The 12,917-nt window shown below is 33.0% G+C and overlaps 1 protein-coding gene across 1 annotated transcript in view; it reads right to left on the reverse strand.

Annotated features, from left to right (window-relative positions):
• Positions 1–1,245: 1,245 nt before the first annotated feature.
• The window catches only part of LOC124364685 (sodium/potassium-transporting ATPase subunit beta-2-like), an 82,931-nt gene continuing 71,259 nt past the window's right edge, over positions 1,246–12,917 (reverse strand). The window contains exons 6-7 of the mRNA XM_046820351.1: positions 11,711–11,879; positions 1,246–7,155 (exon numbers count right to left, since the gene is read on the reverse strand). Coding sequence (XP_046676307.1) covers positions 7,052–7,155; positions 11,711–11,879 — 273 coding nt within the window. The 3' untranslated portion in view covers positions 1,246–7,051. The remainder of the gene's footprint in view (positions 7,156–11,710; positions 11,880–12,917) is intronic.

Here is a 12,917-nt window from a genome sequence, read left to right on the forward strand (position 1 = left end):
AGAAGACAGTGCAACATTTACGGTTAAAAGTGATCGTTACTGTGAGATGTTGGAAAACATTCTTCGGTCAAAGGTGGACAGTATTTTTTTATAAACACGAAGCCGACAATGTTTGATTTCACCAAGATGGCGCAACTCGTTGATCTCTTAACAACCTCAGATACATGTTTCCTGGACACATTTTATCCCTACAAGGTGATATCGGGTGGCCTCCACGCTCACCCAACTTGACACCTTGCGATTTCTTCCTATGGGGATACCTCAAATCTAAAGTGTTTCAGAATCGTCCTAGAACCGTAGATACACTAAAGAAAGTTATAACAAATGAAGTTGCTGCCATTCCGCCGGAGATGACACGTTGAGTAATGAACATCTTCTGGGAGAGACTTAATAAATGAATCAACAATGAAGGTCGGCATCTAAGTATTGTGTATTGTTTAAAACCCATACTCAACGGCTGTAGTTTAATGTAAATGTAAATGGCATTTTATATACTTCATTTTATTACAATGTATTTTTTGTACCTTATAAGGTTTTGTTTTTATTGCCTTCTAAAATAGGGGAGTTCTCTCTGCCGCACCCTGTAGTTAGTTGTGTCATTATCACATCATATAGTTTCAGTTTTAGCCAAAGTGTTTTATTTAAAAACTAATAAAATACTCAAAGCGTACCATGTGCACCGCAACAGCTGGGTTAAAGTATAAGAATTTGCTAGCCTTGATCTCATTAAAATAATTTTTCTTGAGATGGCAAGTCTGACAGATATGCTGTAACTGGTATTTTTTTCGTAAGGAAAGAGACAGTAGGCACAACAGTTTGTTGGGTTGTGTTGCTTTTCTTTGTTCCTCACTCAAAACAATAATTGCACAATAATGACTCAAACTTTCTTCTTATTGAAAAATAATTGAAATAGACTAAAACTGAATATCTGAAAAATGCCACCAATGGTTACACTTTTACCAGTATTTTCCTGGTAGTATTTAGACCAAGTCCGAGAAGTGGATAACAACCGATACTCCAAATGGAGTTAAATCTACTACTTTGAATAAAAATGTATGATTTTCAGCAAACCAGAAGTAACAATGCTTTATTTAACATCTCAGCTGTTAAACTTTGTATAATAATAATTTATTGAATATGTGATTGGAAAAAAATGTTCTGAGTGACTCGAATTAAATATGTGCCAGTAATAATTATTGAATTATAAACTTCTTTTGGTTTAAACACAAGGAAATAAAAACAAGATTTTCAACCAAAATATTTGGTATTTATTTTATTAAATCTTAAATACAACACATAAATAATAGACAATGACAGAACATTGCAGTTTTATTTTGTACAATGCTTGGGTCTTATCACACTAATTCTCAAGAGTAAGTCACATTTTTAAAGGCACAGTTATACAACATACAATTACAAGCCAAATAATAAATTAAAGTTTTCAAAAAATTACACATACAATCATAATATCTCGACAAGGTTATATAGGATAATTGGTACACCCAACTATAATGGCTATACAATGCTGTTATACAAAAATTGTAATGCACTAGATTTTTGGGCCTTATTATTTTTAAAGTCTTAAAACATGGTTAGTATGTTATTTTAAAACTTGTAGACAGATTGTGATGAAAATTATGCTATTAAAGTATGCTGCCCTTAGAACCACCCAACTGTTCATTTAGTATCGTCTGTGCATTTCTCTGCACATCTATATAACTAATAACGAGTAGTACTCTTCATTATTAATAGCATTTTCTTTGAAAATAATTTTTACTTTTCTTATTTTGCCTTGTCAAATCTCTAGGCAAACAAAACTGAATGACATACTTTGTTTTAGTAAGGTGAAAATCTTTGAATACAAAGTAATTTTTTTCAAAATTTCATTGAAAACATCTCGGAGCTAGCTACCTAACAAGATAGCTTCATGCACAAGCAATAATTTATGTACACGAGAATATTACCAATTCTTTTGAAATGTTAAAAGTTAATCATCAGTATAAGGAGTGGGGAAGGGGCAAATGAAGAGATTTTGAGGGAAAAAACTAAATTGATTATTGAAAATTCTGAAAGAAAAAAGAAATCAATCCTACAAGTACATTTAAAAAAGGTTAAATATACCATATTTTTACTATACAGGGTGTTCTGTATATGTATACCCTGTACGTTCAAAACTAACATAAACCAAGGGAACGTAAACTAAAGTCTTAAAGAGTAGTATACTCTTTATGTCAAATATAAGTTGGCTCCAATCATGTGTGTCCATAAACATTATTTTTCTGACCACTGATAACTTGGGGTGGGGGATATATCTTTTTTCCAGTGGGTTTTTAAATAATATATTTTCAATCTTTTACCAACTTACAATGCAATTGAATTAACGTATCTAATATTTTATTTACATTTTGAGATAAATACTAAATTTGGCAAGGTTGTCTATTCTTAAGCAGAGTTTTACGTAAGAAGTTCTAATCAATGCAAGATGTTTTTAAACAGCATTAATGAGGACAAAATTGTGGCAAATTCATTACATGAGTTATTATTTATTAAATTGTGTGATAAATAAAATGAAAGATACTCTAGAATGTTAGTTAATAAATAAGGAACAAAATTAAGTTTTGCTAAGTGTACAAAATAACGCAAATATTTTACATATTGGAATTTTTGTAAGAGTTAAAAAAATGATGGAATAGAAGGGATTAAAATCAAGTTTATTTTAGAACCAATTTTAAATATTAACGTAAAAATTTACAAAAGGGTGCATTTCATCCTATAGGTTTATAAGACAATGAATTTTAATCTAAAGAACAAACCACATAATTTTCAAAGATGGGTGTTTTAACACAATATAATTTGTTTAATACACGCTTTTCTATTTACTTTTGAATACAATAGATCTGTCTTCCATGTAAAATAATGTCATATGTTGTAATTTTTCACTTTATGCTATAGTCGATTCTATAATAACATACAGTCCTTACAGTAATTGACGACACCATATTGCATTTGTAATCAACATGTAAAATAATATTGTAATAAATTCTAAAGTATTTTATCATACCTAAAAGACAATGTGACATACTATAAACAATTGAAAACAAAACAAAATACTTTGTAAGCAACAAACAACAAACTAATCCATTTATTTTCCTAATCTATCGGACGGCTTACTGCTGCTTGAAGCAGACCTGCGGTGGTAGACACGCACTCACATGTTACAGGCACATCTCATCTGCCTTGTGTCAACTATATTATAATAAAAATACTTTTTACAACATCTATATAACAAATTTATAAGATATGATAGGACTGTGAGGTGTCCGTTTATATATTTAAATTCATAATTAACCATTTTAAATTTGAACTTAAATGTCTAATATACAGTACTTATTTTAACATTACTATTTTTTTATATTAACAATTATTTTAAAACTAAGGAAAGGTAGCATTTTAATGTAAGGCATTTATTTAACCCCTTGACTGCCATACATTAACATGGGTGAACTCATCTTTGTTTGTAACTGGCTCACACATGTTAACATATCATCAATAGCTGCCTGATTACGCAATCTTATGGTGAGACCTAGTAACTACCATTCTCTGGATATAGCTTAACAATAGCGTATTCTGCTGACCGGTACTAGTACTGGCCTCAGGGAAGCGTCCAAGTTTGCTGTAAACCGAAAAACTAGATACCCTAGAAGGGATTATTTGAAATAAAAGGACTTGACAGCTGATTTCCACTACACTCTACTGTAGTGGCTAACAATGAAACCGCAATCAAATCGTACAATAAGTGTATTGTAATTAATACAGAGTTCATTTGAGTTTTGTCATTTTTAAAAGTGTTTAAATTTGTATGGCAGGTACTAGTATAAATATTATTTAACACGTTCACGATGGTGTGTACCCCATCAGGTACACGCGATCTTTCACAACTGCTGTTGTGTATCCGATCGGGTACAGACCGGGCTTTCATAAACTATGTTGTGTGCTTGATGTGGTACAAGTTCCAACACCACACACACATTCATTCATTGTGGTACACATTTTCCTATTGCGTTTTTATTTTTTGCATGTTTTGGTGGTTTCTTTAATTTGATCTCGCACTGAAATAAATACCTCTGACTAACGTGTACCTTGCCAGGCACACTTTTGCTTAATTTTTAAGATAAATTAGTTTTTTACGTATCTATTGAGGTATACAGAGAAAAATTTTAAACAGATTAAAATTTTTGTTGTACCAAAATTATGAAGCCTACAATTTTTCTCATTATACTTAAACGTTTAATGTAAAAAAATTAAGATTTTTTGCTTCTTTACCATTATTATTAAAAAATAAACAAGTCCGGAAAAAAGCCATTGTCGTGAACGTGTTAAAATGTTTTTTGTTACCCAGCCTAAGTTATGCTCTAAACTATTTTGAATGAGACCAATTTTAATGGTGTTATGATTAAAATGCAGACCCACTTTATCGTACAGTGCCTGCACAAACATATATCACTCATTTCTACTGTATTTTAATTGTTTATTGCAAGGAATTATTATACCCTATGATCATACTATTTTCTACTTGCCTAATGCTTATATTACCAGTCCCAGCAGTATAAGCCAAATACAGGTCTAACAGAAGAGGGAAAGTGCCTCCTCAGGAGCGATAACTCAGCAGCAACACCGAACAGACAAATCTTTGTTTATCTGCCGATGTGCTTAACGACTGAGTCATCCAAAAGCAAAATAAACCCAATAGAGAGTTAGAACAGACAAAAACCCTAGCACTCAAGGGGTTAAACAATCTCATGACTCCATAGATTGGATAGATTATTTTGTAATCTACAAGCAAAAGTTTTGATAAATCTAAATAATATTACTTCATTAAAAAGTGAATTTAAAGCTGTAAAAGGTTTTATATTTATGTGCTGTAAACAAAAGTTTTACATTATTTTCTAGCTAAACAAAACCTGTCAAGATTGAACTCGAAAAGCACAGACTAAGGCCAACACACGATGATTCAGTACCCTAGGTCCCTGTAATCTATAATTTTTAGGTACTTTCAGACCGTGGACTGTGCTCCTTCTATCTAGATTGCCTTGATCTTTATCACTATTCAGACTCAGTCCTAATTACTTTTTAAACCAACTGGGAGCTTCAGTTTCCGGTACTGCCAGGTTCCGGGAATTCCAAGTTTTTGGAAACATTCAAATTCTAAATTCTCACGTGTGTATCCCCTAACTGGTATACCCTGAAACATTAGGAAGGATCCACCATGCCATTGATCTCCTAAGATTCTCTGAACACAATTTTTACGGCACCATCCAGGCTAAAGTTCTAGCTGTCATCAGTAATTTTCTTGCTCCTGGACTTACTCTTCCAATAAAAGGAAAGTAAAAGCCTCTTTGTCCAGCTTTCAATTTCCTCTCACGAGGCTTGTATGACCTCTAACGCTCTTTGTGAGCTCTTGCCTCAAAATGTACCCAGCCTTAAGGGTGTCAGACTTCTGAATACAGCATAGGCCTTTGGGTAAACCGAGGTTGTAGTTTCTTTTGGCCTCTGAGGATCCCCTAGCCTTCAGTTATCTTTCGAGTTTTTGTCACTCCCTGAACTCGGAGTCATCGAATCCTTGACAACTTATTTACGCTGAATTCTATCGTCCCACTCTAATTTAAAAGTGCTATACTAGAGACAATGTCACACTTTAGTAAATTATATTCAGTTGTCTCGATATAGTGCAATACACAACAATATTCAAAATAATTAAAATTGTCAAAATTATAGAATATTTGACAAGTACACATCCCAACAGGTATTGAGGGAAACAACGTGAAAGGCAATCAGTATATGTGCAGTAATTTACTGCCTACACCACCTTCACTATGAAAATAAAGCTTTATCGCTCATTATAAATAATGTAAACCATAAAAACTCACACTAGACATATACACCGAAACAACGTGATTGTAAAATTTATTGAAAAATAAACATCGACGTATTTAAGTTAAAGCACGTTAGAGGCACGTAAGTAGTAAAGTTTACAGCAAAAGTCTTAATATATTAGTCAAAAACATTTATGTAAAGATGTCATATAAAAACTCCTAATATTGAGCATCTAAACTAAATCAAACTACTTGTCCATGATTACCTTAACGGCACTTGTGTTACTCCTGTATTTCAACACTTCACAATGGCTAAGAGAGTATGCAAATTAATACAACTGAACATGGAAACTTACTACAAGGTATAACAAAAAATACCATACGCCTACATTAAACTAAAACTGTAAGTATGAAAATATTTGTTGTTTCTAATACTATAAACATTGCATGACACTAAATATATGTTTTTATAACTCACAACACATAACTGGCCAAAATTAAACTGTTTTAAAATGTTGGATTAATGGATTAATAAAACTCCAACGAAACTGTAAACTAATAACAATAAATCATTAAATTTGCTGATATGGTACTTTGGATGAACAATAAATTAGTGACAAACAATCTTAACACTACAATAAAAACTTAAAACAGTGCACTGAGATGTGAATTCTAGTATTTACAATAAAATGTTACAAAACTCTTGGATCAGATTCTTAAATCTTTGATTTGGCATTCAAAGTTCCTGATCTTAAACTTATCAGTAAATCATTAAAGAATCAGATACATGTACCTTTAAACAAGTATAAGAATTTCTAATCTTTAATTTATATAAATTATTTTATGACTTTTTCTCTCAATATAAATATTTTCAAACAAAAATGTTTAAATTACAAAAATTACCTTGTTTTTTCACAACCTGTACAACTGTAAAGTTTCCAGTATTAAAACTTTTGTAACATAATTTTTGTAACATAAAAATAAGTGTTAGCTTTTAAAATGTTGTAATAAAACATTTAAAAGATACAAACTAGGTTGTTTGCACAATTTGTGCAATTGTAAAGTTTCCTGTATTATAACTAACAACCTTTGTTTAAAATTAAAATGAGTGTTAGAGTTTATAGTTTTACTGATAAATGACGGAAGAGAGAGACGATGAACCGGTTGTCCTGCAACACTTAGTCAATCATCAGCTCGAAATGCACAACTCCAATCTTGTCTCTACGATCATATCCAATGTTCTTAGCCCAGGCTCTGCACTCGATGTTTATCAGGATACCAGCTGTAACACACACATTAATGTTATGTTAGTAAAATGCATAACTCCAACCTTGTCTCTACGATCATATCTGATGTTCTTCAGGATGCCAACTGTAACACACACCAATGTTATGTTAGTAAAATGCACACAACTCCAACCTTGTCTCTACGATCATATCTGATGTTTTTCAGGATGCCATCTGTAACACAAACACCAATGTTATGGTAATGAAATATACAGGTTGTTCTGTAACAATGTGGACAAAGGTATACCATGTTATTGCTCAGGTCAAGACAAATATATTTCACCATATGAACATGGGCCTCCGATGCCTAGTTTCCCATCTGTCTGTCTGTATGTTTTTTATAAGAAAAATTAATATTTTAAAAAGTAATAAATTAAATTATACTAAATTTGGCTCAAATGATTATCATAACAAGACCAGTTACTGCAAAAATATCATGAAATTATCTTTAGAATTTTAAAAATAGAGGCCATTAAAAACTTGCAGCTTTTCTCAAGAATTACAAGAATAACATTTGTTGAGAGCTGCCTCTTATTCAGTTTTTGTATTGCTCACTATACACTGAGAACTGCAATGTGGGCCATGTCTGGTCACAGTAAATCTGCTCTAAAGCATTTATTTATTATACGATTTAAATAATTTTCGTGTCATTAGATTTGTTATAAAAAAATCCTATACAAACTGGTACCTATTTGATCCAGTGGCTTATATAGAAAATTATTTTGGAGAGGACTGACACACTGGGTGATATAAGGATATAAAATACCCTCCAAAAACATAGATCACAATCTTTTTTTGAGAAATTGTTCAGCTTTAAGGGCTACCAATTTTGTTCTATATTAAAACAAACTACTGGGTGCGTTTTTATTGCTTGTCTTTCAAAATTCCGAAGGAGGGAGACCTTGGAACCCTTTATATGCCCATGATTTGATCCCCTCCTATAATAACTAATAACTTTGGTTTGGGTTTCTACTTATAATTTACATTTTTAACATAATTAACATTGTTTCATCTTAAAAACCTGTAAATTTCACTGGCATTATTATTATTTGGGCTAGTCATGAGTATCTTATAAAATTACACAATGTGTTCAGGTGAATGATATTAAAAGTAAACAATAATATCGCACAAACACAATCTAGATACTCTATTCACTGTACTCTTCAGACTACACCATATTAAGTAATAAGTAAGTAATAACTGTGTAATGATTTCTAATAGCAACTATAATCATGTTAGTGATAAAATGTTAGATATTAAAAACATACAGCAAAACTCAACCACTGAGACTGATAAAAATTATAGTCTTTATTAATGCTCAAAAACATTGTTTATGAACCAAAGATTACATTAGACACTAGTTAGTTTTGATAAAAAGTATGTCAAAATACATTAGAAGAAGGTGGTAGGCTGAAAATGATTAAATGCATCAAAGGGTAAATTTAAGGGATGCCACCATAATAATATAAACTTCATCAGAATATTATTTGGTAAAACATGGTTTGTTAACTTTGGACATGTGATTTAATAAAAACTTTAAAATTAAGTACTGTGGGTTATGGGGCTATATTAGATACAATTACGATTGTAACATTCAATGAGCTAAACGACACCTAAAACACAGCCCCACAAATAAGCTACAAGAATTAAAGATTATAATATTTTGTATACATGCCCATATCATAATTAAACTTTGAGCATTTCTAGGCACTGATCCTGGAACTCCATTCACAGGAGTGACGTAATAGACTCGTTATAATAGGCCTCAGATTTGAGAGTTAAAGCTTACTCAGGGAGCAGGTTCCTTTTAGGACTAAACACAACGTTCTAAACTTACGCCTCAACAGAAATGGACCAACAGAAGTTCGAGCTAAAAGACGGACACGAGGAAATGAAGTTCTTGTGCGTTCAGTGGTGAGATTATGGACCTGGAATTCTATGATGAAGCACTGAAACTGACTTTCGGTAACAAAAGCACCATGCAGAGCTTAGAGCAGATGGTGGTACTGGAGATTTGGGACCTTGTCAGTCTAATTACTGTAGTGGAAGAGAAAATGGCCATCCTCCATCCTTGGAATTGGATGGATGAAATGCAGGATATAACAGACAGTAGCTAAAATTCATGAATTGCTTCAGCTTTGACCACCTTCAAGTGGACTGCAGAGGATCAAACAAAAGACATCAATTGCTGTAAGTGCAGGAAAATGGAACACAAGCGAGAAGCTGTTATATGGAAGCTAAGTGCTTTCTGCGCTAATGATTCTCCAGAAAAACAAAAACATCCAGCAGAGAAGATTAGCAAAAATCCTCTTTTCCAACTCGTTTAGAAACATGAGCTTGATTATAAATAAAGGAACAGCAAAATTATAGGAATGAGCTGCATTGTTTTCTAAGACTAGAGGCATCTCTGCAATTAGGATGGCTATCAAAGACGTTCAATAGAACTATTCTAGTCCACACGTGGCTAGTCCGGCATTCCTATTAGTCACTCCACCGCTCAGGTACCTATTTTACGATGTTGGTTACATGTCAGTAATGAGGCTGCATCACGTCAAATGCTAGTTAGTCATCAGACAACAGGAGTTTGCAATGAAGTTGGATATGTCCAAAGTGAAATGCAAACATGTTATAATTTTGATAAGTGTGGAAAGAAAATGTGCCACAAATTGTTGTACTATAATACAAATTTGCAAGGCTAATGAATGTATTTTATAGATACATGGGCAAGAAAGATTCTAAATCACTGGCTGCATATAGACCCTCTTGATACTGAATATAACAGGGAAACTCTTCACTCTTCAAGCGACTTTTGAACCAATTGATGTGCTCATGCCGGCTATGCATGCTGGGAAAGCAAGATGTGTAAAATTTCTTTTTAATTCATTAAGCTGAACTTACATGCTGCGTATGTGTGCCTACCTACTTTTTCAGGATGATTTGACAAAGTTCTGAATGTCAGTTTGAACGATGTGTGTCGGAAGCAGATTATGAATCTATTGTAGTTCAACGTATGTAGTTGTTCAGGATATGTTCTATGAAGAATGCAAGTTGTGTGTTGAGTGAGTAATCACATGAGGTGTTATTAAGCGAGTTCCATGTTCCTCAATGCATGTTGACGTAGTTCAGTTACAATAATGTAATTTACTCACCACTTTTGATGTACTTCAGGCCAATAAAAATTTCCTGGGTTTCATTTGTATAAAATTCATTTATGTACGACTTTATAAGCCGAGCAAGATGCATCGTTCCACATCAAAATAATTTAAACCACTACACCCACACAATTCATGAGTTTAAATTATCACTTCACTAATTTTAATTCATAATTCAATTTTATGAAACATGTGGTCTTTTGTAAGGGAACTAACACATATCATTTCACTGCGATGGTTGCTTTAAATGAAATAAATAAAGAAGCTGAATATTAATCTCATTAAAATAGTTAACTTCAAATCACTTATTCACAATTTACACTTAATTGAATTTTTAGAAAACATGTCTTCTTTCATTAGAGGACTAACACACATCATTTCACTACAAACGTTAAAGCCAGAAAGGGGCAGGCCATATGTTCCAGAGGTCGGGTTAACACTTCAAGAGTTGTGAGTTTTTAGCCTCAGACCCATTTTTAGCCTAATACGTTTCACTTTAATGTTTGTAAACATCGCTTATAGATTATGAAGTTATTTAGTAGTTATTGTAATGAAATAATTCAAATTCATCCCGTTGTAAACTTGGCTTATCTTTCTTTTTATCAATTAGTTTAATCTTACTTGTAATAAAGAGATTGTAATAGACGAGCTTACCGATTTTGCCGTGAACTATTTGAAAATTAAAGTTGAATTACACTGATCTTTTACAGATTCACAGCTACTGCAGATATAAAAGGCTGGTATATGTAATAACTAAAAAGCTGTGAGGGAAGGAAACACGGGGAAGTTTCCTTCTAGGATGTGGGAATGAAATTACCAGAATCATTACTGTGAGGACTCTAGATTAGGCATATTGGTTGTTCGATTGGGTCATGACTAGAATGTGGGCCTGAAAAGTTGTGTGTTCGTGTACTCCAGCAGTGGAGATACTGAAATCTTCTCTCTCTCTAGTCAGAAGATGGTGAACATCTTAGTCCTGGTCCTACTAGTCCAAGAAACATATCAAGATGAAAGGCACAACGCAGTATCTTGGCGTAAAGCTGGACACCTAGCTATGTTTAGTGAGCATATTTCTGACACAAAAGACAAGGTAGCAGGATACACTGGAATGAGGTTTGAGTAGAAATTTAGAACGAAGGATTATAGATTAAAGACAGATGTTTCAGCAAATGATGTTATTCTTTTTATAGTTCAATGAATTAGAGATAATCCACAGAATCTCTTTCATTGATGCAGTAAGACACTTTTGTTAACACATTAGACATCATTTTACTTTCTTTTTCCTGTTATTACAGCAACATATTTTGTTTTATGTAATAAAATTTTTAGCTCAAAAGAAACACATCCTCCTTCCTATCGCATATGAAATATCACAGTTACCTATCTCTATGTTACCTACCTTTGGGGTGTTTGAACTTGACTGCAACCAACGGACTAAGGTAACCCTCTGAGTTCTCGAATGGGAAGAAATATCCGGGAAGACCGGGTCGTGGGTAGTACTCCACAGGTCCTATGTTCTCTATATCTGCAGGACTCTCCCCCTCACACGACACCCACACATTGTTCAGCTGAAAAATCAATATTCATCCACATTTTACAACATATAAGTATTATGAAATACCTACACAATGTAACCTCCATATCCTAGCTATTGTTTTGTTTAAAAAAGTACAATTTTGCATTCTTTATCTAAATTGTTTAAAATTAATGAACTGAAGAACACCATTTTGATTCTTGTTTGTAATACAATTCTGCAGTAATGGTACCAATAAAGTATTTATTATACAATACACCTGAGACATGCCGAATTATCAAATATAGTGAATTATTGGATATATATCAAGAAATAATGTAGATGTAATAAATAAAAAATCACAGTAAAACACGGTTTTATTCAAATATAACCTTCAAGTAATCCTCGTTATATGTGGATCTATAAGAACTATTTTTCTTAACAGTATATTTACAGTGTGTAGTATACACATCACAACGATTTTATGGAACATGGTCACGGTGCATTCATCCCGACTCATCAGAACCCTGTACCGTACTGCCACTGCCAGCCTCTCTAGACATTGCTCGCTCATTTCAGAAGGCAGTGTGGCGAGATGTCAGTCACCTAGAGTCGTCCTTCCATCACAAGCCTGTGCTGAGCACATTAACTATGAAATTAAGCTACCATTGCTAGACTCTATTGAACTGATACAGAAATACGAAAGTGCAACTGGTTACACAGGCTGACAGCCAACGGCCTTGATCAGTCACATGACTCGAGTTTTATCACCCGAAGTTGGCCAAATATGACGCCTAACCTCTTCTTCATGCCTGCTTAAACGCTGTGTCCACCACAAGTGGAAAAAAAAAACATTGTTGCATATTAAATGATTAATATTTTTAATTTTTCAGGAAAATGTTACTTTTCTCAAAAGCCATACCAGATTACAAAGCATGCTGAACTATAGGTTGCCAGATTAATGGAATTTTACTCTGCACATAAATGCATAACTAAAGAAGCTAAATTTTAATGTAACTATTGTTACTGTAGCTTTTTTAGTTTGCAATTAGGATTCAAACTCAGTTATCTCTTATTTTGAATATAGACTGCA

This window comes from Homalodisca vitripennis, chromosome 6 (genome assembly GCF_021130785.1).
Source record: "Homalodisca vitripennis isolate AUS2020 chromosome 6, UT_GWSS_2.1, whole genome shotgun sequence".
NCBI classification, from domain to species: Eukaryota; Metazoa; Arthropoda; class Insecta; order Hemiptera; family Cicadellidae; genus Homalodisca; species Homalodisca vitripennis.